The 25,981-nt window shown below is 44.6% G+C and overlaps 1 protein-coding gene across 1 annotated transcript; it reads left to right on the forward strand.

Moving 5' to 3' along the window:
- Positions 1-547: 547 nt before the first annotated feature.
- LAPTM4B (lysosomal protein transmembrane 4 beta) lies at positions 548-25,662 on the forward strand (the record flags this gene model as incomplete). Its single annotated transcript, XM_010157140.1, has 5 exons — positions 548-659; positions 7,712-7,785; positions 8,429-8,551; positions 16,598-16,696; positions 25,534-25,662. Coding segments are annotated over 5 exons (537 nt in total), but the record flags the coding sequence as incomplete, so codon positions are not given.
- Between the last annotated feature and the right edge of the window lie 319 nt (positions 25,663-25,981).

The following is a 25,981-nucleotide window of genomic DNA, read 5'->3' on the forward strand; positions in this document are numbered from 1 at the left end:
CACATTGCCACCTACTCCCGTCCCCCAAGGTCTCCTGATTTAGCAGCTCATGTGAATCAGCTCGTTGCTCATGGCCTCTTTTAAAATTCAGCCTCTTCCAGCAAATCAGCTCCCATTTGAGCACCTAGCAATTTCACAGGGCCTGTCCCCAATTCCAACTCTGCCGTGCTAATAATCCTTCACTACAGCGCTCCTTAGTAATAATCTCAAAATTATTGTTTTTAATTGATTTTAGTTTTTTGCAACAGAACAAACTGAAATGAATGTGCTCACATGTTTTTGTGTTCTGAAAGAGCAGCAGTAACTTGCCTGATGGTGTGGGAGAGAATGAAAAAAAATCCATGTTTCATTTTGGTGCCACCCCTCAGGGAAGAACTATATCCTGTTTACACACACCCAGAGAACCTAATTGCAGTGTTAGTTGAATACTACGGTTGGAAAACAGCCTCTGCCATAGCTGACATGTCCTGTGGTGGGAATGTCCTTCCAGAGGTTTTTCACGGATTACTTTCACAGTCTGACTCTTTTCTCTTTTTCGCCTCCATAGATTATCAATTCAGTGGTATTGCTGATTCTGCTGAGCGCCCTGACCGATCCTGACCAGTACCACCTAACCAGTGCTGAATTAGGGGGTGAATTTGAATTTATGGATGATGCCAGTAAGTACAAACTGTCTAAATAACAAATACTCATTGCTCCAGTGTTTATGTAACTCTCCTGTCATTTCAGTAATTATTGTCCTTTAATTATTGCTTCACCTTAGTATCTTACAGATGAGATTTCATTGTGAAAGGTGTATTCGTAGCACAGTTCAAACCGGTTACCTGTTAGTAACTTAGATTATCTGTTACCTACCGGTAATCCATCTGTTCTGCTGTGTCCTGGCTTGGCAGGGGCAGTGCCAAGCCTTGACATGGAGATGTTATCCCTGGGCATGATGCTGAAAGCCCCAAGGAGAGTTTGCAAGACACGGGGAGACATGGAGTCTGCACCTCCCAGCACCCTGTCCCATAGTGCCTGCATGTGCATAAGAACCCATGCCGCTATTTATCTAACTGCCTGAATGTGTTCATTCACGTCGTACATATTTACGCACCCCCCGTGTGCACATGGCACGACTTGCACAAACCCACTGCGATAGCTGCAAGTATAAATCATAACTGTATAGTCATAGGCGTATTAGCGATAACACAGCACTGCTTCCTTCTCTCACCAAAGGACATCACAAAAAATCTTCAGTGCCGTTTCAGGGAAGGGTGAGACAGGCTATTTCTGTCTCCTGCAAAAACCTCTCGTCCTTTGCAAATGCTTCTTTCTTCCATGACTGTTTCAAATTATTTGGTGATGTTTGGTTTGTTTATCTGCTTTAACTGTTTAAGTTGTGTCTAGAACACTTTTCCCTCAATGTGGTTTTGATAAAAATGTCTATTTTAATTTCTGCTCACGAGATTGTTACATTCAACATTTCTCACAGTAATCTGAAACAAAGTCTCCTACCAGTTACACTGGTGTCTTGCTCCTCAGAATCCATCCACAGCAAAAGGATCCGAGCCCTTTCCTCATTCCTACTGAAGTCAAGAAAAATATGAGTAGGAAAATGAATAGCTCCACATGTAAGAAAAATAATTGCACCCATGGTGTGTCAGAGCTGTTAGCTGTCAGTTAAGGGATGCTTATTTCCACAAGTTCTTTAGTGCAGGTATGCCTTGAGCGCCTCGGTGTAATTAATAATAAGGGGCAATTGCTACTTTATTGTGTCTCCATTGAAAAAACACCTACAGCTAAACTAAAAATCCTTTTATATAACTGGATTTAAGAAAGTAAGGACCATAGTAGATACAGATGGGCTCCTAGCTGATTCTGACATATTAAAACTGACTGCCTTGTCCTAATTCTCAGAGATTAACCTTGGTAACGACTGTCTGTCAGTGTGGTTTTATATAGCCGACATCAGAGGCCTGCCAGTGCCCAAGGCTTTAAAATAGTAATTCTGTTTTGTAATGCAATAGCTGTGAAATCAAGTACACTGGGGATTTCCATCTACACTTGAAAATTGCATTTTCTATATTTTTTTTATCAAGGCTTCTGAAGTGAACCCTGCAAGACTGTAAAAGGATGGCTTGTGGGCCAAGCAACCTCATTTCTATTTGGTAAAGGGAACATTTCACAGGCAGTTAAATTAAGAATGAACATTTGAATTAATGTCTCCTTCTATTCTTTGACTCCCTCTGGTTTAATGCCTTACTGAGTAAAGGCAGCTGAATCAGGCTACTAGCTTTTATAGTTGCTGGAAATAGCTGGCAGGAGATATTTCTTAAAAAATTTTTCTTTAAGTATGATTACATTTGTTCAAATCTGAGGAAATGCTTTCTTATGAGATAAAACATTAGATAAACATTCACATACTCTTCTCTTGTCGTGCTTTTGTCTTTCTTGAAAAATTGTTTTCCAGGTTAGCTACATGTGCTGAAATTCGTAGACATGAAACCATGTACAAAAGACAGGAAGAAACACCAATCTTTATGCACATGAAGGTCCCAGAGTTGTTATCTATATCTATGTGCACTTATGGTGACAAATAATAATGATGGAAATAGTAGTAGCTGTTATTACTACTTTTGATGCTCCTATCAATTGCAAACAAAAAGAATGCAGACATAGATTTTGCATGTAGAATTGTCACTCCCTTTCCCTCCCTCCTCAAATAGGCTCCTTCATAAAACCTCTGAAAATATCAGCTGGAAATAAACTTATCAACGGAGTCATAGTAGTAGGTTAGTCATGGCTAATGTGAAGTTAATGACCGATTTCCCTTGACTTCCAAGAAACCAGGATTCCCCCCAAATTTGTATCCATTTATTTTTGGCTGTGCTCAGGCCTGCTTTATGGAGAATTTTCAATTTTCTGTTCCAGCAGTGTGGAAAAGTTTCCAGAGCCAGTCTAGGGCAAACTGCTTAAAAATGCCAGCGCAGCATCAGTTCTTCTGCGTAAGGCTGCTCAGCCTTAATTTCAGGATTTAGTGTGGTTCCCAGGGCATTACCAGAGGCTCCAAAATGCCTTGTTAATTAAGAAGAGGAAGGATTTACCTGGGCACTTATACAAAGCTGTAGCTGATAGCTTTTCCCTTCTATTCTAGAAAAGGAAACAAGGGGGAAAATAGTCTGCCAAGACTTGCCATGCTGCAAATGGATGTACTGGAAGCCACCAGCATGTGTGGTTTGGCTGGCTCTCAGAGACGTACCTCTGGGAGCCAGGGAAAACGTTGGGTTTCCTCCTGTGCTGGATATTCAGCTGAGCCCGTTTAGTCTCATCTTTCTTTTTATTATTTCCTTAGGGCCTGAGGGAGTTTACGAACTAGAAGCTGGACTAGGAAAAATTAAATACGTGTGCGCTGCCGAGTGTAATACTGCTGTTGTTAAAAGACTAATAATCTCTGGGCAGGAGGTTGAAAAGCCCTATATATCATTTTGACTTCCCAGAGGGTTTCGCTTGAGCCTCCTGCTCAGCTTCTTCAGCTACAGAGACTGTGATCCTGACATGTCAACAGCCCAAACAAGCAGCGAGTGTTGTTTGGTTTTGTTTACTGCTGTCAGAGCATCACAGATGTGCGTGATACTTCATAAGTAGCATGACAGCTAGGACTCACATCCTATGGATGCTCTACAGAAATTGATGAGAACTTTGACATCAGTGTCAGCAACTCAAGCCAAAATCCACCTGTGTCCCTGCCCAGGGATGGGCCGACGAGACAAGCAGAGGTTGCAGGGCAGGGTAGTGTGATGGTCTCTTGACTGAACGTGACATTCATCCAGGGCTTAAAAAGATTCATTCGAATAGAAAAATGTTAATAAAGAAACCTACAGACAGCAGGTTTGGACTGCTGTAGAAGGTAAAGGGAAGTGGTAGAGTACCCTTCCTGCCCCAATCCATCAACACCACCTGACATGAACCCCATGTCACAGGAGAGGGAAAAAACTAGATCCTTGTCCCAGCATAGCATATTCCAGGTTACACCTTCCCCTCTAGCCTTATCCTCTGGAGTAAATGAGCTGGGCTCAAAGGTGCAGAAAGCTCTTTCCTTCTCTTTGGCCTCCCTCCTTTGCTGGAGAGAAAATGCTGCTGACGCACGGGTTGTGCCCCAGGAGTTTGCACGGTGGCTCGCAGGAGAGGCACTGAGCTCACCCCAGCAGTTTGGAGGAGAGACTGAGGCAGTCTTAGCTGATGGTCAGGAGGCTGGGCTGCTGGATAAATAAGGCTAGGAGGGTGGGCAAAACTGCCTGAGGATTGTAGGCTGCTGATCAGCAGTTTTCCAGCTCCTGCTGTTGGAGCCGTGAGCCAGCAATTAACTCCCGGACTGGGGCAGGTGCTGAGCTAGAGGATTTGAGGTCTCCATCACTCAGCGAGTGCTGGCTCAAGGACTGGCCTTGCTGGCTGGTCTTCCCTGTCCCCAGAGCACCCACCACCAGCCTCCTCTGCAAGAGGAGAGGGGAAGGCAAGGAATTGCTTGGGAGATGGGCTACAGGGATCTCCAGCTGCAGAGCTTGCTGTGCACACAAGCACTGCGGACAGGAGCTCTGCTGAGCCCCAGCAGCATCTTCTCTCCAGTGTGGCAGGAAGGTACGGTCTCACTGCAAGGTATAAGAGGGAAAAAAACCCAACTGGTTTCTTTAAACCCAAGCAGAAAACTCAGAAAGGACAATAGACTGCACAGCCACTTCAGCAGTACAAGTACAGCCCTTCTAGCCATGAATGCCACAGAAAGTACAGCATGGCTGGAAAAAAATTCACACACCCCTGTTAGCTTCTCATTTAATATGTTACTTTCATTGTCATTAATTGAAGCCGACACAGCTCAAAAAACCCAATGAAGCCTTAAATGAGAAAGAACCAGCTTGAGCCAACTAGGACTTGGCACGGCGGAGCACTGCTAGAGAGACACTGGAGATGGGGAGCACGAGTGTGTCAGGCCAGAGCTTCAAAGTCAAGTTTATCGCAGTTTGCTAGGCTCTGGCTCTGAACCAGTACTGCTGTGGTGACGAGCACAGTGCGGCCTGTGACTGCTGCATCTGCTGCAAATGACAATGACAGCAGCTTCCCCTTGCATACAGTGAGGAGGTGACTGGGATTAAGAACAGACAGAATAAATACCTGAGCAGTGCCTTCAAACTGGTGGTTAAAATAAAAATATTGATCCAAAATCCTCTTTTATAAAAGGTTCGATTGAGGTTAGTGGCTAGAGGCAGCCATTTCCACTTTGTTCCTTTTCTTTCATTACCTCAACTGTATGTGGTCTATTCAAAATAAGTTTGGTATCAGAGGATGTATGTGGGCAGCTAGAATAATGTACCACACAAATAAGGCTGCCCAAAGAGGCAGCAGTACCTCGTATCAGCATGGGTTTGTCTTGTGGGTGCGTCTTCCTTTTGAGGGCAGAATTCAGATCAGCTCTAACAGGCACAGCACAGCCTTTCAGCTCCTAAAAAGCTGGAGACTGGTCATGGCAATGCAGCCCAGATGCCTGCCCTGGATGTCCAGATTCTCTGCACAGTCAAAAAGGTGAAGGAGGTGCCTCTGAAGAGCAATTTGGGATGAAGAGGGATTCGGGATGCACTGAGATGTCATCTCCTCCTGAATTATGAGCAGGGAGTCCAGCTGCTTCCTGATTTCATTTCCAACTGCCCATGAGCCAAGCTGCGTAAAACCACCAGGTAGGAAGCGGTGAGCACAGGGGTGCAGCTAACCTCTCCTGGGTGCTGGTGCCTCTCCGGGGTGAGACAGTGATTCAAGCAGTAGCACTGTGGGTAAGGATATCTGGGCTCCAGGCCCTCATCAGACTACAGTGCTTTAAATGTGCTCCTCCAAATGATCAGGAAAAGAGCCCCGTTCATTAAATTAGAAAGTAGCCTGCAACTGAGCTGCTTCTGTTGCATTTGAGACCCTATGCAATCACAAGGACAAAATCCGAGGGCAAGAGTGAGAGAGCAAGAGTCCTGAAGCTCAGGACACAAGGAATATCCTGGGAAAGGGGAGAACTGGGTTCCTAAATTCTTATTCCTGCCATTTCTAGGCACGGCATCCTAGGAACCTGTAGCCCAACGTACATAAGCACCCTCTGGAAATGCCCTCGCCAGACAGTGACAGTCTCCTCTTGCTCATTTTCCCACCAGCTTCACAAGGCTTAGGTTCCTCTCTGCATCGATGTCCAGCAGAAATCTGGATTAGTGCCAGCTAGCTCTGCGCTAGTGCAGGTTTGTGTTCCTTCGGGCAGAGGACGGTCAAGGACTGGATGCTTGGTCTTCTACATGGATGACTGTACTGGTAGGCTGGAAGAAATTACGTAAGCGACTTAGGGCCTGTCCTTCCTCTTCAGCCATGAATTGCATGAACCTGCACTATTGCCTGGTGGCAGTAGGTGAGACCTGTCCAGAGCTACCAGGTCAGGACCTTTCAGGGATTTTGATGCAGGCTCCAGCGCACCTACCCAGAACCTCGTTTTGATGCAGCCAGGAAGGTGAAGGGACTGTCCCTTGCTGCAGGATGCTCCTCATCTTGTGCTGGAGTTAGATGTTGCAGCAACTCTGTGATCAAATGGAGGCACCTTCAACAGCCGTTGAATGCCTCCAAAGTTAGGCAGTGACAGGTAGTGAACAGCCTGAACACTGTCAAGTATTTATGTCCCTCAGGTCCACTGAATGTCTCATCGAGGCAGGTAGTTTAAACGCACATGTTGACAGCAATGCGAACAGCAGGTATCTCACAGATACCCGCAGAGCTGGGTTCTCTAAAATCATGTCCTGTGTACCTCACATCCTCTCTCCTCTTTGTACATGGCTTGGTCTCAGAAAAGTAGTTGCAAGGTCCAGTTGCACTCCCAAACTCACTGTAATGTTGAGTTCAGAAATACACTTCTGATATCCTGACTGCGGCCTGTAATGGTATCAGGGGAGGTGTATAGGAAAAGACCTAACATATATAATGATTTACCCCCAGGATCTCCTTCCTGCTGTTTGTGGCTTAGGAATTTCTGAAATCTAATGAAAAGTTAATTGAAAGTTGAGTGGTAATAGAAGAAAAAGATAGGACTCCTGTAATTACTCCAATCAAAACCTTAAAGAATATTCTCCTTTCTTTACTACTTCACCTTTCCTCATAGTTACACATCTCCATTAATAAACTGTGTATCTCTGTAGTATTCTTGGTTGAAATGAAAATTTCCCAGTTTTTATTTCTGCTGTAAGATGCCTCTACTGGCCAGTTTTGCTTTTAAAAATTAATTTCTTATTTTCCAAAGTTTTTAGATATGTGAGCAATGGTATACAGAAGCTATTAGTGAAGAAACAATCTGTGGTGCAGAAAAGCAGACACTTTCTGACTACAGGTGTCATCATTATGGGTAAAATGGTTTTCTAGTCAAGTCTGCTCCCAATTTTTGAAAATCCTCAGAAAAATTGAACCAGTCATGACATTTTCACAGCCTCATAGCGGCTGCAGAGGCTTGCACAGCGTAATCACAGTCTGTGCTTCTCATCTTCAGGAGGTTTCCCACAAGAGACAGAGAATTCCTCCAGCAGTGGGTGAATGATGCACCTGCCCGCATCTCCACCCCACCTGCCACCCTGGCCTTTGAGATGCTCTGCACAAGGCAGGTGGCAAAATAACTGAACCAAGCTCTGAATTTATCTGCAATCATTTTGATGTGTTTCTTTTCCAGATATGTGCATTGCCACAGCAATTTCTCTTCTCATGATTCTGATCTGTGCAATGGCTACATATGGCGCATATAAGGTAATTCATTATAATTCAGGAAAGACGTGAATCAAATGAACTACACAACTCTGTAGAAACAAAATTAAGAAAATTGCTTTCTAACAATTTCTTGTTTAGTTGTATAGCTGAAAACAGAGAGAGAAGAAAATAACAGTTGAAGAGGCAGCAGAACTAATTGCTTAGATCAGTGGTATCCCAGGGCCCCGTGCTGCAGGCAGGAAAACAGCCCCGTTGTGTTTACTGTCTGCCGTTTCAAGTATGAGTAAGCTGTGGGCAAACTGTGAATTCAGAGAACTGAATCTTATACCTCCCAAAGTTAGGGAATTTTTATTCCATTCGCCTCCCAAACCTGTGGTTTGTCCTCGTATTAATCCTATTAATTAGAAGGAAAAAGTGTCATGTGGTTTCTAAATGTCCTAGTATAATGAGCTGTGGGACTTACACCACACGTATTACTGCAGTTCAGCAGCCAAGCTGGCTTGGCCAACTCTTTTGGCTGAATGTCATACATCTTTTAGCTGATTTAACAAGTTATTTTCTCTTATGGCCTCATGAAATGTAATGCATTGTGTCAAATGCTCCTTAGATTTTAGTGGAGAAAAACATATATTCTTCTATTATAGCTTGTGGCTGACGAGTTTTTCTCTTATTTCCTTTTTAGCAACATGCGGCTTGGATCATCCCTTTCTTCTGTTACCAGATCTTTGACTTTGCTCTCAACACCTTGGTTGCCATCAGTGTACTCGTCTATCCCAGCACAATTCAGGACTACCTCCGCCAGCTGGTAAATCACTCGATATTCACAAGCCTTTGGGAGCTTTAGGGAAAAAAACTGTGCAAGGTGCACCATTTGTCCTGTATTTCTAGCCAACAGTTTCCTGTTGACTTCCTATGCAGTCCTTGAAAAGTTCTCTCAGTCCTTGCCAGTCGGTGTTCAACACCCCTGCAACTTATTGCAGTATTTGTGCAGAGCTCAGGAGTTTTGCGATGTTGTGGAAGCTCTCGGCGCCACATAATTTAGAATGAGACTCATATTGCATGACACAGATAACAAGCAATTGCTTTTGGACTAGGTTTATTGTGTTCATATCCAATGGCTTATTTTTGATGCGATTCTGAGGATGTGCTGTTGCTCCTTTTAATTTATTTGGTGGCTTTAAGATAGATTTCATTAGGCAGGAGTTTGATTCAGTGTAGGTTTGGTGTTCCTAGAAAATATTTTTGGATTCTGTCTTCGGGACAATTAGGCTCCTTCTTGCCATGGTCTAAACATCCATAGTCAATATTGCATAAGCTTACAAGATATGATTGTAAACACAGGAGTCCACCAGCCTCTGTCTCATCACAGGACCATGTGCCATGCCCAGCAGGGTTCCGGTGGAGTTGTAGAGCTCTGGGAGAAGCTAATGCTGACTCTGTCTCTGAAAATCTGCTTTTAGAACCTGAATACAGATTAGCTTGGCTGTGAACTTTGTTATGTGAATGGAAAACTAGCTAGGGCAGGATAAATAACAAGTAATGAGAAACAGCAGGCAGATAAGTAGCCACACAGATCTGCAGGAAGAGGCAATGTGTCAAGCCGGCAGGAGCTGGGATGCATCAGGGGCCTGTTATCCTGCACCTTAGTTACCACCCGCCTGCGTTCGTGGCTGATGCTACGCAGGAAGAGAAGCAGAGGAGTAATTCAAAAGGTTCTCAGAGATACGAGTGGAAAAGAGCAAATTAAGGCCACAGCTTGGTGACTGCTGCTGGCTGGGGCGCTCCTGCCCATCGCTGCAGTCTCTCGCTTCTGCATCGGTGTCAGCCCCTCTCTCATGGCAGCACAAGCCCCCTCCCAGCTCCCCTCCCACCTTTCCAGAACATGAGCTGTAACGAGGTTTTACTGCATCTTGGTCACTGTACAAGAACAGGAGGGGGACAGGAGCAGGCTAGGGGCTGCACACCAAAAAGCCCCTGTTCTGCTGAAAACCTGGTGCCACATCTGGAGCTGGCTCGCCAAGAGGGAAAAGAGCAGCTGATTCTCAGAAATGTTTGCTAAAACATTAATGCAGTTCCTGCAGATAAAAAGAAATAATGGGCCCTTCTGTAGCAGAGATACAAGGAGCAGACCTCAGAAGGTATTGGGAACGGTGCAGCGGAGCACTTTGAGAGCCGCGTTGCTGCTCTGGAGCATTAAAACCTCTGGTTGCACACGGCTTCGTCTTGCTGCCGAAAATCATTTTTTGGACTAGTAATGAAATGCCACAAGAATTCAGGAGTGCTAAACTGTCAGTGCTCAAAAGGGCAAGGGGGATTTCCAGGATAATTATAGGCTGATTAGCCTGACATTGCTACCAAGCAGAATAATAACAGTGCTGAGATGAGAGTCAATTGATAAAGGATTAGAAGAGAGGAGTATGATTAATGACTGCCAGCACGGTTTCATGGGAAATCAGTCCTGCAAGCAAGCTCATTCTTTCACTGACAAGATTACTGGCTTCGTCAATAAAGATGGGCAGGGGCATAATAGACTTTTGTAAGATGTTTGACTTCGCAGCATGATGCTCAGAGCAAGAATAAAGCACTAGATCAATAAAGGATGTATCAAATGGATTTAGGAGATGTTAGCTGGCAGACTGCAAAGGGTGGTGATCAAGCTGACCATCTGCCGATGGGTTTCCATTTTGGGTAGAGGAAGGTCTTCAGGAATCAGCAGTAGATCTCATGCTCTTCCTGACTTCCGTTAATAACCTTGATACCCAGGAAGCCGTTCACAAAGGCTAAAGTCAGCCTTGGGAGAGCTTCTCCAGGTTCACTGTCCAGAGGGAGCAAGTCCTCTAGCAGGAGCTGGAGAGCAGGAGCCTAATCCAGCTATTCCGTGTCATCGTCTGGAAGACCCTGTCCCTTCATTGCCCAAAGTGAGCACATCTCTGCATTTCTTAGTAATTGTGCCTTTTCCCAGAAAAATCACTTCTAATAAAACCCGTGGCTGACACAGAGATTAATGAAGCAGTAAATAACACTAAGGATGGACCTATTAATCAGCGTGAGCGAGGCTGACTGAGAACCTGAGTTCAGTCATTAATGTGTGCTACATTGCTAAACGCAGAGAAATGTAAGAACATCAGGAATACAGATGAACATACAGTATGGCAACTGTTCCCGGGATGCAAGGACCCTGTAAGCAGTCTAGGGAACTCAGTGCCAAAACAAGAGTCCCCAGTTTTCATTGCTCTTTGCAAAAACTGCTCATGGGGTTTGTGGACAGAAAAAACCCAGCAATGAATAGTAATAGAGAGGAGACTTCCCTTATGAGTTGGTGACATAGGTTATATTGTCTGTTTCTGGTGTCTGGTTGTAAAGAACAATGCTTAACAGTCAGAGAACATGCAGAAAAGTTCCTCCAAAGCTATATAAATGCAGGATACGTTGTAGTATGAGGAGAGACAATCAGCTGTTCCTGCTTTGTTTACCGACAAAAGAGACCAAGTGGTGATGCTGTTAAGTTTTCCCATATGCAGAATAATGAGGTATTAAAAGGCTATTTAAATTAGATGAAAGGCATAATGATAATGAGTAGCTAAAAGCTAGTACAAGTTAAGTTCATTTAGAAACAAGGAGTAATTTCTATTTTATCATTCACAGTGGAGATTAGTAATTGGCAAAAACTACCAAGAGCTGCGATGAATTTTGTATGGTTAATGTCAACAAAGTTTTGAAGCCCTTTTGAAGCATCAGCTTTGAAGCTGTTTATGCCCCCTGTGTCTCAGCTGGGGTCCCAAGCACAAGTGGCTCAGCATGGAAGGGTCACATCAGTTGGCAAAAGGTTATTGCATTTGGTTCAGAGCAAATACACTCTGCCTGAAGAGGCAAAAGCAAAAGGGAAAAGGGTGAAGATCACACCCACTGCTGTCAGATACTCAGACACACGACAAGATGAAACGAAAAGCAAGCTTTTCAAATTTTTAGCAACAATGCCATCAATGCAGTGCTATCGCTCAGATGTTGTTGAACAGGCTTGTACCCACGGACCTGTTTCCCTACCTTTTAATAATAGTCATGGTAAGTAGGTTTGTCATCTCAAACAATACGTTTAGAGCAAGACTGCAGTTAATACCCTTGTCCCCGTAGGTGAGACCTGAGTCGTGTCAGTTGGGTGTGATCTCTCCTGATGATTTATCAATAAACCCTAAGGTCATCTTGCCCGCACCCCTCTTGCAGAGGTCTGCCAAGGTAGGCAGGAAGCAAGGGTTGTGTTTCTTCCTGGCATTCTTACAGGTTTTGTTCCTCTAATATTACTTTGAATTTGGGGAATGATATTTTAGGGAACACAGCTCCATAAGGGAAATGAAAAATCCCAATCGTTCATCAAATCCATTATTGAATATCTAGAAGAAGGTATGCATTAGGTAATGGAATATATTTGGCCGTCTCAGAACAGTTTTTTCGTGCGCTAAGGTCAACCCCCCATGTTTTTAAGCACTTCTACTTCCTGCACTAGTATTGGAATTATGTTATCTATTGACTTTGGTGCAGATCTGCCTGATTTCAGTCTATCGGTGGTGAGTTGCAAGCTACTGTGAAATCCTCTAGGTACTTTCAGCAAGATGATAAATGAGTACCTAGCAATAGTCTAGGCAGAGCCCTAGCTGAGAATGTTGCAACTGTAGAATACAGAACATTGTGTTCACAGGGTATTTGGTAATGCCAGCCTATGCTGGCTGCTCCTTTCAGAGGTACAAGTGTCTTTGGAAACTTCCTGTTGCCTTTTAATACCCATTTGCACACAGGTGTGCCGCTCAACACCCATACAGTACAAGAGCATCTCGGTATGAAGGGTCACGTAAAATAAGTAGATGTTACAAATCTAGCATTTGAAAGGTTGTATGGTGATCCCATGAGAGAAAACTTTCTAAGGGTTGTGTTGGACATCTTGGTCATCATCACCATCACTGGAAAAAACCTAAAAACTTCGCGTGGAGTAAACCCAGCGTGTATAAATTTAAAAAATGTTTCAGTTCTTGGAGCATAGTGCTCTAAAGCAGTATGGCCTAGAGCGCGTTTCTTTAGCCCCACTAAATCCTTGCTATATGGGCTTTCTAAAGCCTTCAGATTAAACTTTGTCTTCTGTCAGTGGACAGCTGTATGCAAAATGAATTGAAGCAGAGGTGCAGAACAGGCCAGTGTGCACCAGTTACGCAAACTTGGTTTTTTATTAAAGTACAGGACTATTACCATTCATCTAAAGAAAATTTCAGAGTATATTAAATAGCTTTATGGTGGGACTGCCTGCAATGATGCTGTCTAACAATTCAGGTTGTACCAGTCATGTGTTTAAATTCTAGGGAAAACATCTGCAGAACATAAAAGAGATTAAACTTAAAGAAATTATTCCAATAAACTAAATCTTACAAAAGGAATACCCTTTCTGACATTTTTATAATTCCAGAGAAGAAGTACTACTAACTTCATAGTAGAGCTTTAGAAATTCTACAGACACATTCCTGTTTTCTTTCGATTTTGTAAGATTCTGATACTCGGAGGATTCTAACTGCTAAATGAGAATCCACGCTGCCTTTTAAAATGGATTTTTTTGTGTGTGTGGTTCAAGGGGCAGGAGAACATGAAAGGTTATGCAAGCAGGCTGAGGGAATGAGAGAGGGCTTCAGCCTTGGACTTTTTATTCTTCTTGTGCATTTGTACAATTTTGATGCAGTAGAAATATACTTTCCATACAGGTTTTAGATTCTTTTTAAGTGTCTAATAGAGATTTGCTATGTATAAGCAGTATTTTTTTTAAAAATTGAAAGTTTACCAGGTATATTATTAGGGATGCAGCCCTCTCTAGGTCCATGACAAGGTTACAAATAGCGCTTTAACTATGACTTTAGCATGCTGGTGCCACACCACTACAACAACTACTTGTTTGAATAGCAAATTTCATCATGTCCTGCTGCAAAATCCCTCCTGTTTTTCCAGCAAGAGGCTTGCTTGACTTCTCCCACCCAGCCATATTTCAGCTTCATCAAACCTTGCACAACGTTTGACACTGAGCTTTTCCCAGAAGTTGCAGCATGGAGCCTGGGACCTTCCCAGCAGCAGGATTTCAGCTACTGGTCTCCACACAGGAGAGCAAACCCCCAGCACAGGAGCAGAATACACCCACATGGGTGTTTAAGCTTATCACTGCAGTCAATGGAGGGCAACTGGTGTCTGATTCATCTGAGACACTGTTGGTATCTGTTTTCCATGGAAGGGAATGAAACTTTGGGAGCGGCTGCTGCCCTGGGCGGACCCCAAGGGCCTCCTGATGGCATCAGCTCCATGATGGTGCCTGCACTGGGCAAGCCTAGAGCCAGCCAAGATGCTTCTCACCATCTTTTGTCCTTCTTCGACAAAAGCTGCAGGTTTTATAAATTGTTTTACCTACTGCACTGAAGGGGTTTGTAGTGAGAGCGGCTTCATGTTATTTTGCTAGCCGGAGTTAAACCATGACAGAGTCAAGGTCAGATTGCTCATAGGCCAGCCCGGTCAAGGCAGCGTTGAACCCAGAGGGTGGCAGGTGCCGCCAGCCTGGTTAGCAAAAGGAGTCTCTTCCATGCTGATCCGATGCCCCTGGGCTATTCATCACAGCCATGAAAGCTTTCTCTACCACACAGCAAGCTGGGAAAATCCAGGACTGTCCAGCTTTGGTTTTCACACCCCCACACCAAGGTGTCCCAGATGCCTGTGGCTGCATGGGTGCAGCACCCACCACCTCGCTGGGGCTTGCTTACACCTCACATCTCTTCAGGACAGAGACCCAGAAAGCTGAGCCTGAAGGGGACAAACCACAGCATTTGCTCCCTCCATGCTCTCCTGGCTTGTAGCTTTCCGTGCTGAACTACCGTTCTTTCACCTGAAACGCTGCTGATGGTAAGGGATGGCTGGTGCTGCTCCCAAACCTGGCCAGGGCTCATGGCCTCAGCACATGTTCCTGCTTTTCAAGGTAGTGGGACCTTTCCTGGTCATTTTCCCACCCTCCTCTTGACCCCATGCAAATCCCAGTTGAGTTAATGTCTGGAAACAGGCTATTAGGTTTTGGCCAAGACCCCAGCATGGTCATCCAGTCTTTGACCACTGACTGCTCCCCAAAAAACAAAGCATAAGAGGACCTAAGCCTCACTAGGAGACTTTTATTACATTCACAAACTTGTTTGACTACTTTTTTAATGGTAGCTCAGTACTAAATAAATTGGTTGGGGCAATCTTACTGTAACTGTCCTTAACTGACTGGACTTCTAACCACACACATGGTCTCCCTCCTGCAAGCAGAAAGGCAGGCTGAGGCATTAATACTTAAATTTTCTGCATATAAGGTTGGTATTTATTTTTCAGTGCATCTTTTACTGACATACCCTCTTGTTTTCTTGGTCTCTGGGTGACTGCATCCACTATGATATAACCTTGTGTGAAAAGAAAAAAAAAAAAAGGAGCAACTCATTGAATTATAGCAAGCTAGCTTCCTACAAAAGCTGTACCTTGACAAAGAGGATAACATGATAAAAACTTCAGCCATGAAATTTGGTACTAGAACAGAAACAGTGCCGTCAAGAAGCGGAAAATGTGCTTATGTAACATTTATTTGCAAACGGTTACAGCTGCTGTTGATGTTAACCACTCTGAACAGTTCATGGAAGCGCTAAATAAAGAGCCATTCTCACTAGTAGCTGTCCCAAAAAAAGGACAGTTTCCTGATGCAGTGGGCTGAGTGCTGGTATAAGGGGTATTATGGGGTTACTCTGGATTTACACCATCATCGATTGCCCAAGAATACAGCTGTAGCTCGGTCTAGTTAATTGTCCTGACAACGATGCAGAGCTGGCCTGGTTAAGTAATTAGACCGGTAAGGAAAAAGGAGGTTGTCCGTGGAAGGAGCTAATGCATTCAGTTATAATGAGCTCCTGTTGCAGCTGTCTTTTGTGGAGAACAGTTCTGTCTGTGAACAATGGTTTATTCTAACTGAAACAGGAACTTGTGCCTTGCAATATTTCAAGATGGTTTGGAACATTCATCTTAAAGGATGTGTTTTCTATAAGCAATATTAAGTATAGTAAAACATTCTTAGAGGTTGTTTTTCAGCCGCTGATCCTAACATGTTTCACGACAGTAAATCACTAGAGCCTGCGCTAAGCAGGAAGATTAATTTTGTTACCTCCATTTCATGTGTGAGATAACAGGAGGAGCCGGAGCACATTTTGATCTGAAGTCATGACGTTGCTCCTTTGTAGGGCCCATGCCTCTTTGGGGCATGCACTCAGGTGGCAGCACTACAAAGTGCAGCTGGGAGTAGTCCAGATTTACCTAAAATAAGATGAAGCAGAACAGACGCAATGTCCTTTGATCAAATATTTAGGTGAAAGGATCATGCTGTCCAGCTTTTCCTGCTTTGACTTCCTGGAAGGAGCTGCCACTGGTCTTTGGCAACCAGTGCCAATACAAGATAATAATTAGTTAATAAGTACAGAACTTGCCTGCTGTTGCCCAAGATGGCAGGTTTCCTGCTGCAAAGCTCCCAGAGAGATGTCTTTTGCAAGTTTGTGTCAGATACAAACTCTGTGCACAGAAAAGAAGTCAGCCCGCACCACATGCAAAGCAAATGCAAACCCCTCAGCCCTCTGGTGAACGATTGCCAGCTGGGCCTTTGCAATGCCCATTCCAGCCAAACCTACCCAACTGCTGTTGGTGCAGAGAGCTCCCGATTTACTAGATCACAGCAAGTTTTGTAAGCTGTTAATTATGAAGTGCACTAATTGAATGGCTCTTAAATGACTTGTGACTTACAGTGTTTTGCTTATGTTTGCTTATGCAGACCACCAATTTTACCTACAAGGAAGAGATCATGTCTGTGAACCCTACGTGTCTGGTTGTGATCATCCTCCTCTTCATAAGTATCATTTTGGCTTTTAAGGTAAGTGTATTACTGTGGATAGAGTCTGGTCATGGGTGGAATGTCCCTTGCTGGGAGGCCTGGCTTTAGAAGAGATCTAGGGAACTACAGACCAGGCAGCCTGACAGCTATACAAAATGATAGACATTACGTAAAAGAGGAAAACCTCCTAGAGAAACACATGAACATACAGGCCACAATGAGGAAGCATGATGCTTGTAGGGGGAGCTCATGACACACAAATCCTTTGAAGAAGCAGGTCATCCAGTGGACAAGGGAGAGCCTGTTGCTACAGCCTTCTTGGGTTTTGAAAAGTTGTTTGGCAGAGTGTCTCATCAAAAACCACTCTAAGATGTGTAGGGACATAAGGAAAGGTTATCTCATAGACGGTATCTGGGAAATAGAGAATAAGGATAAATTATCAGTCTTCACAACAGTGAGACCCATGCTGTTGGGTACATTCATAAAAGATCTGGGAAGGAGAAGGAAATCTAACAGCAACATCTTTTGCAATGTCATTCAAAATAGGGAAAACAATCAGCCAAGTAAGCTTTACAGAAAGATGCCATGGCACTGAATGACTGAGCGATGAAACGGCAGAGAAACTCAGTGGTGACAAATTCTGTGGTGGGCACAGAGGAAGCACAATCTTGTTTCACAGCCACTGCAGTGGGCTCTGAACTAAGTGTGACCACCTGAAAAAAGGGATCTTGTAGCTGTAATAGATAGACCTGTAAAAATATTAGCTTACTGCTCAGTTCTGGTCAAACAAATAAATCAAATACTAAGAATATTAAGAAAGGAATTAAAAAACCACCGGAAATCTAAAGATATCTTCACCACTTGTCATGCCTACTGTCTCTAGAAGCATACATTTGCTTCTGAGTGCCCTATCTCAAAAAGGATAGAGATAGGGCACCAGAAGAGTGCAGGTAGATAGATCCAAACAATCCCTCATGGGAGGGACAGCGTGAAGGGCTGTCACACAAGGCAGCAAGAGAGCAGAGGGAGTGGTGATGTATTTGCTGTTATACAAACGTTGCAGGGAGAGGGCTAGAGGTGGCAGGTACCTGATAAAGGGGAGATATAGCATCATCTAGTGCAGCCAGAAAGGGCTCATGTGAAACCCCTGCATCCAGGTTCATGGTCCAGCAAGGTTAGCCCTCATCTGCTCTGCGGGGCAGGAATCCAAAAGCAGCTCAGAATAAGATCAGACAAATCGGTGTATCAAAAACAACCACCTATGGCTCAACTGGTCCCCAGACCCTTGGACCTCTTGGAAAGTATGCTGGAATATTTGCCCTCTTCTTGCACCCTTCTGCAAGTTTCTTACAGCACGGTGCTTCCATTCTTGTATTGCACAGAATCAGAATGGTTTGGTTTGAAAGGGACCTTAAAGATCATCTAGTTCCAACCCCCCTGCCATGGCCAGGGACACCTTCCACTAGACCAGGTTGCTCAAAGCCTCATCCAGCCTGGCCTGGAACACTTCCAGGGATGGGGCATCCACAGCTTCTCTGGGCAACCTGTTCCAATGCCTCACCACCCTCTCTGTGAAGAACTTTTTCCCGATATCTAATCTAAACCTCCCCACTTTCAATTTAAACCCATTACCCCTTGTCCTGTCACTACAGGCCCTTGTAAAAAGTCCCCCCCAGCTTCCTTGTAGCCCCTTCAGGTACTGGAAGGTGCTATAAGGTCTCCCTGGAGCCTTCTCTTCTCCAGGCTGAACAAGCCCAACTCTCTCAGCCTGTCCCCATAGCAGAGGTTTCTTGTATAGGGTTTTATTTCAGTATATTTTTTGCTCTTTCTTGGTATAGCAATTACTCCTTAGATTAGAGAAGTCCCAATGAGCCACAGGGACACCAGGGATACTGCTTCCAGAATCCACACTTAACCACATGAACAAGGAAAGTCATTGTGACAGGAGAGAGAGAATGAATTATTGAGGCTATTTCAAAATTGAAAAAAAAAACCCAAACAAAACCAAACCAGAAAAACAACCCAAAATCAGATTCGGTATTTTAAGGTGGCCTTGGAAGTGATGCTCATGTTTCTTTTGTGATTTAGAAATGCAATTTAGCCTTCTCACTTTATATGTTCACAGCCCTAGAGTTGATTTTGTTTGCACCTTTAAGAAATATATTTGAATGTAATAGATATATAGATCTGATAGGTGACCCAAGGGCCATGTTCTTTTTATTTCTGAGATGCAAGCATTAGCTCGTTTTTACCCCAGGTGGGTCTGGGGTTTCATTAACTAAGTATGGAAAGAAGTCTCAAGCTAACAGAAGAAACAAAACTAAAATTGGAAAGGCAAAAATACTTACTACAGAAACAATAAACCTAAGAAATTAATAGTGAAAAATACTTTTTTTTTCAAAATGGCCAAACACGTGTTTTTTTCCAAGAGTGTATGTATGTGGCTAATAAGATGCTCATTCTAGCAACATATTATTGTGCAAATGAGTCACAATAATTATGACTCACACAGAAACACATGCTAAATTCCAGTTAGCGTTTTCATTTGAATTTCTTGTGTTTCCAGAAGAGGTGCTATGCAGATTTATGGGATCTGTTCCACGAAAAGAAAGCTGGACACTATCAGATGAATCACACTTTATCACTGATAGACTTAACAGATGGTACCTCGTTTATGTACTGAAACTGAAAAGGTACTGTTCATAAAAATATGCTTGAGCTCCCGCTCCCTGCGGAGTGTGACTAGAAATAGGGAGAGAAACCAAAACACTGTAACCTAGGAAAAGCTGCATTCAGCTGGTGGGAAGGAAATATGAAACAGAATCCCATAGCTCCTCAGAAACATTTGGCATTGTGACACTTTTGGTTTGGGTGAAGCTGCACACAAAGGAAAACACTTTTGGGCAGAAATCAAGATATAGCAGCGTTAGATGGTGAGTTTGTGCTTTGCAGTCATGGGACTGTGGAAAGGGAAGGGAGGGACGAGAGAGGTTAGGAAGAAAGCGAGCCAGCTAACCACACACAAGCACTTGTCTTTTTAGTCCTTAGGATTTACTTGGATTCGAAGCAGCTAATGGTTATTTCAGGTGCTTTCACACAGAACCTTTTCCAGAGTAGACCAAAATGTGTCATTCCATTTACTGTGTTTGTCTAGAAATGGAACCAGAGTTACAGACCATGAAACATAGGTGCTTCCTATCTGGCTGAGGAAGGACATCCAGCAGCATAAATGTATTTCTATGTGTGTATGCAGGACATCAAATGGCATGTAGCCAACACAGTGGCTTTCGAATCGTACCCTCCTCTGCAGCTGGGCTGGGGAACAGGGCCTCGGTTTCCTCTGGCTGGCCCCAGCTGCTGAGGCAGAACGGTTGAGATTTCATCCTCCCCACCATGGGCAAAGCCCTCGGGCCCAGATGAGCTACACTTAGCACAAACACCACCAGAATGAACCCTTCCCCCAAGCTGCCCCGAGCACTCTGCAGCTGCAGAATACAGCCTCTTCTCTTCTTTTTTGGCCTTTCTTCTTCTGGGAAGTAGGTAAGAAGAGGCAGTTGCCAGTGAGACAGCTGAAAGGTATTCCAGCTCGATGAGACAGGCTGATCTTCAGCAACCTGAATATTAACGCTGCTCTCTGTAATATGCCCATAATCTCTGTGTATGAGGTGTTGAGCCTGGGAATGAGACCACTCTGCATCTCCTGGTGTCCTCAGCAGGTAGGAAAGGGTGATGCAGAATGAAGTTTTATGACCCTAAGGGAAGTTTCATCCCCCTGAGAGATTTCACGTCTCAGCCCAGGGGGATGCCTCATATAATCATGGAATGGTTAGGGTTGGAAGGGACCTTAAAGATCATCTAGTTCCACCCCCCCTGCCATGGGCAGGGACACCTTGCACTAGACCAGGTTGCTCAAAGCCTCATCCAGCCTGGCCTTGAAGACATCCAGGGATGGGGCATCCACAACATCTCTGGGCAACCTGTTCCAGTGCCTCACCACCCTCTCTGTGAAGAATTTCTTCCTGATATCTAATCTAAACCTCCCTGTTTTCAATTTGTACCCATTACTCCTTGTCCTGTCACTACAGGCCCTTGTAAAAAGTCCTCTCCCAGCCCCCTTGTAGGCCCCCTTCAGATACTGGAAAGCTGCAATGAGGTCTCCTCGGAGCCTCCTCTTCTCCAGGCTGAACAAGCCCAGTTCTCGCAGCCTTTCGTCATAGGAGAGGTGCTCCAGCCCTCTGAGCATCTTCGTGGCCTCCTCTGGACTCGCTCCAACCAGTCTATATCCTTCTGATGTTGAGGGTTCCACAGCTGGATGCAGCACTCCAGGTGGGGTCTCACCAGAGCAGAGTACAGGGGCAGAATCACCTCCCTCAACCTGTTGGCCACACTTCTCTGGATACAGCCCAGCCTCCTGCCAGGGCTAACCCTGACATGCACCACATCGCCCTGGCATCTGCCACCTTCCCACAGGGACGATGGAGCAGCAGCTGGGACCATGAACACATCCCCAACAGCCAAGCTCTGACTCCCGCTCCCAGGAATGACCAGCACAGAGCCATGGGGTTTCCACCTGCTCCACAAAAGCCTGGGGCAGGGCCCATCACAGGACTTGCTGGTGGCAGGGTACTTACAGAACTTACTCCTCTCTAAAGATGGGACATTTGCTTTAAGTTGCATACTCTGGTACGTGTGACTGTGAGCCGACAGATGATGTCCTGGCCCGTATAAGGTGCCTTTTAAAGGGTTGCAGGTCAGTGGTTTGGTCTGACGTCATTAATTCTTTTCAGTCACAGTGTTTATTTGCAGTTACAAGGAGTGGTTGTTACACAGCCTTTTTATGCTCAGAAGATACACATTCTAGTGTGCTGAGAAGACAGGTTTAACTGCAGATTTCATCAGCACGGCAACCCTTTGTTGCTCTTTCTGCAGCACTGCCATGGGAAATACATGCAGCTAACTGGTCTGCCATTAGCATCCCTCTGAAATCATGTATGTTTCAGTTTGTGTCAAAGTCCTGATCTCATTTTTACCAGTTACTGAATCATAGAATCATAGAATGGTTAGGGTTGGAAGGGACCTTAAAGATCATCTAGTTCCAACCCCCCTGCCATGGGCAGGGACACCTTCCACTAGACCAGGTTGCTCAAAGCCACATCCAGCCTGGCCTTGAAGACCAGCTGAAGACCAGCCCAGCTCTGTAAATAGAAAATTCAAAGCAGCTGGAGAATAAAACAGGGCTCGGTGCAGACGGCTCCTGACCCGCGGGCACTCTGTTGGGTCTGCAGCGTTCACCGTGCGCTTGCTGCCAGCGAGGGAGCTGCCCAGAGGGCTGCTGTGACCCAGATCAGCACAGGCTTTTCCTTGCTGCCTTACAAGAAACGTCAGGATACAGCAATCTCTAATTTCCACAAACGTGCTGGTCGGGCACATGTCTGACAAGCAGAAATCGTGCATTACTGTTGTTTTGCAGCTTAACAAGTGCATATGCAATAACAATGGCGAGAGGCAGGGATGTAAAGGGTTTTTTGGGGAGGGGGTGGTTAAAGTTATTTACCATCATTCAGATGGGAAGACAGAGCTGGTAGAAGTAGGTATGGTGCCTGTTTCCACATGCAGCCCTTCTTGTGCACCCATCCTTTCACGTGGTGGCTGCTGGGGCTGCTCACCCCCCCAAAAAGCATCCGGCAGCAGCCTGTGCTGTATAGCATGTGTGAATACCACTCAGTGTGGGTTAGGCTGCAGTGACTTTTACACAGGGCCCATTCCAAATGTGAACATTGGTCTCCTGAGAGAAGAAAATTATATATTTTATATACTGTGTGTCCAGCCACACATTTTAAAGCAGTAATTGAAACCTCTGCCAAGTTTTTGAGGAAAAAAAATTGGTAACTGAATCAGCAATCTCATTTAACAGTGTAGCAGCATCCGTAGAAAGCAGTGATTAGGAACAGGTTTAAAAGACAAAGTTACAGGTTGAGGAAAACGAGTTTCCATGACTCACGACTTGCAGGCTGGCAGCACACGTCCAAAGCACTTGGACAAGGATGTGCTCCGAGCTGCCGCCGCTCTCAGCCGTATGTGGGTCAGTGTCTCGGGGCCAATTATTTGGTGTGTGCTGGCTGATGACCTCTTTAATTCAAGGGCTGGAACAGACCTCACCCACTGAGAAACTGCTCGTGCGTGCAGGAGCAGGGCTGATTAATGCTCAGAGCTGGAAGAGCCGTGGGGTTCATTGTGGGGTTAAATGTGGTTTATTCACCAAACGTAACGGAATGGGAGCATTCAAAAACAAATATCCCACTAACTTCTCCCAGATAAGACTTTATTATCTGAAATGGGGCTTCCCTCAGTTTGGATTTTGACGAAAGAGTATAGAAACTGGTTTGCAAGCAAGTAGGCTTAATGTAAAGGATTTCTTATACAGACGGTGTGCGTCCCCACTGAAGTGTGCTGTATTCAGTCTCTGCTCTGTACTAGCTTTGATGCTTTTCTCAGCATGTAGTATCTGAGCATTGAAAGCTACTAAACTAATTATTATTATTCATAATTAACAATGGCATTTCATTTAACTCTGGAAAAGATACAGTCCCCTGTGTACGTGCCTTTACTCCACTTGTTTCAGGAGCCTGGGGCAGGATTGCACAGCTCACAGCTCAGGCTGGAGAGCCAGTCTAACCTTCCCCCCGGACTCAGCCGACTCCAGAAGCCTTTTGCTCTTCCCATTTAGTGGTCAAAAGTATTGCCAAAGTCTGTGACACCTCCAAGTCATCCAGGGTCTGTAGGATGCCATAAAGAAGAGGAGGCAAACTTACTGGATTTCAGCCAGCTCGACCCTGGTGGAAAAAACTTCTTCCCGATCCACAAATCGAGCTGCTGGTGAGCCATGTAGCATCCTGAAAAACACAGCACGGGTGTGACAGCTCTGTAGAGGGAGGAAGCACTGGGCAGCTCAAAAGCATAAGAGGCTTTTGGAAGGTCATCAGTGCAAGTGAGTCACAAAAATATGACTCAGAGAGAGAGACGCATGCAAATCCAATCAGCGCTGGCAGTTTAATTTGCACACGCTAGGTTGGTGAAAGAATTGCTATGCAGGGCTAAGTAAGAATACACATTGGGCACTATCAAAACACATTGTTCTCCTCATCGCTGTCGTGTGTGAAACTCCAGAGGAAGGTGCTTAGTCTCACCAGCCTTGTCCCTGGCAAGCTGAGGATCTGACTCCTGCTCCTCCACATGTGTTACTGCCTCCTGTCTTTCTCCCAGTCACTTTGCTCATCTCTGCTGGCCAAACTGGAATCTCTCCTGCTGGTGAACGAGATGATGGCTGTGAGCACTTTGCCCAACCAGTAAAAAAAAAGGGGGAGACAACTCGCTGTTTGCCAGGCAGCAGCCTTACCCAGAGCCAAGTGAGCTCCAAGAACAAAACCGGTGGAGTTCAGGATCCTGGGGTAGGATTATTGCTGCAACAACAGGTTTTATTCTTTACACTGAAAAAAGTGAAGTATTTCTAATAATGGTTAAAAGGTCAGAAATACTTTCAGATTTCAATAAAAAACTTTTACACTGACAGTTTTCTCTGGTCAGGCATGAATAGGAAGACCCCAGACTGTTCCAGTCATATGGAATAGATTGATTTAATGTCAGATTAAGTGAAGCCAAGTATTTCAGCAATGCAGGTGATACAGGGGATCATCACGTAGTCATTAGCCAGGCTTCCACTCACAAGACAAGGAGAGTTCCTTTCATTTGCTTGATGATTCTTCAGTCTCCAGCATGCCTGTCCTCTGGGCTGGGGTTTGCATCCAGTTTCTACTATTACTAACCTCTGGTTGACAATATTTAAATATCCTTACCATGGAGGGATCTAAAACTGGTTTCTGTTTACTTTTTGCTGCTGTCCCTCAGATATTCTGCATCTGCAGCACCTTCTCTTTTTTTGTCAGTCTAACTTGTACCTTCATTTTATGTTGTAAAACTCTCTCCTGCTAGTATGCAATAAATATCCCATGCACAGTGACGAGGTGACAGACTGAATCATATCCCTCTGCATTTCTAGGGAGGTGTGAGAAAGCTTATTTAATTTAAATGGAGGTTATATACACAAAATGTTACTTTAGCTATATTCAGGCCCAAAGAAACTGAGTTTTGGTTGTTTTTATTTTTAAAACAGTCTAAGTATGCTGCAGTATTAAATATCTGGAATAATAAACTTCATTCAGATAGGTCTAGATTGCAGCTTCTGCCTAGGTGGCGTGGCTCATAGTGCAACACAAGTGTTTGTAATCACAGAACCATAGAATCACAGAATGGTTTGGGTTGGAAGGGACCTTTAAAGGTCCTCTAGTTCCAACCCCCCTGCCATGAGCAGGGACACCTTCCACTAGACCAAGTTGCTCAAAGCCTCATCCAGCCTGGCCTTGAACACTTCCAGGGATGGGGCATCCACAGCTTCTCTGGGCAACCTGTTCCAGTGCCTCAACTCCCTGATCATAAAATGTTTCTTCCTGATATCCAATCTAAATCTATCCTTTTTCAATTTAAACTTGTTACCCCTTGTCCTATCACTACAGGCCCTTGTAAAACGTCTCTCCTCATCTTTTTTATAAGCCCTCTTTGTATTTTGAAAGGCCACAGTAAGGTATCCCCAGAGCCTTCTCTTCTAATACTGAACGACCCCAAGTCTGTCAGTATGAGGAACAGTGTTGGATTACTCACAGAGCCCCTACACATACTTACAGCCACTGCAACCAGCAAAGTGACTGTCCCATGCTTTTATCAGGCTCATATTCTTATTTATGTAAGAATAGAAATGCTCACATGGGAAGGTGTATATGGCTTATTTTCTGCACAGAATAATACATCTCTTTCCTTTGCAGGGTTACTTGATAAGCTGCGTGTGGAACTGTTACCGGTATATTAATAGCAGAAACAACTCGGACGTGTTGGTGTACATTACCACTAACGACACTGCGGTAAGACTGTTAGATCGCAAACATTTGACTAACGTAACGCATTTTGTACCTTGATTTTATATTAATTTCTGTCTCCTTAGTTAACCATCTTAATTCCTTTGAGAGTCCTCATCTGTTGGTTAGGTTTACACTTGCGATTCAACAGACTCGTGTGCTATGGTTACAGACCACATCTATTGGTAAAATACTGGTTTTATTTTATGCATATAATCTGTTGAAGAGTCTGTGTTAAGCATAAGCTACAGCTTACTTCAGGGCCCCAGGAATGGCCCCCAGAAATGCTCTGAGCTCTGCAGCTGTGGGATGATCTGGACGGTGCGGGGACTGAGTAGGACTCGGGGATACCGTGGTC

This window comes from Eurypyga helias, unplaced genomic scaffold (assembly GCF_000690775.1).
Source record: "Eurypyga helias isolate BGI_N326 unplaced genomic scaffold, ASM69077v1 scaffold21458, whole genome shotgun sequence".
NCBI classification, from domain to species: Eukaryota; Metazoa; Chordata; class Aves; order Eurypygiformes; family Eurypygidae; genus Eurypyga; species Eurypyga helias.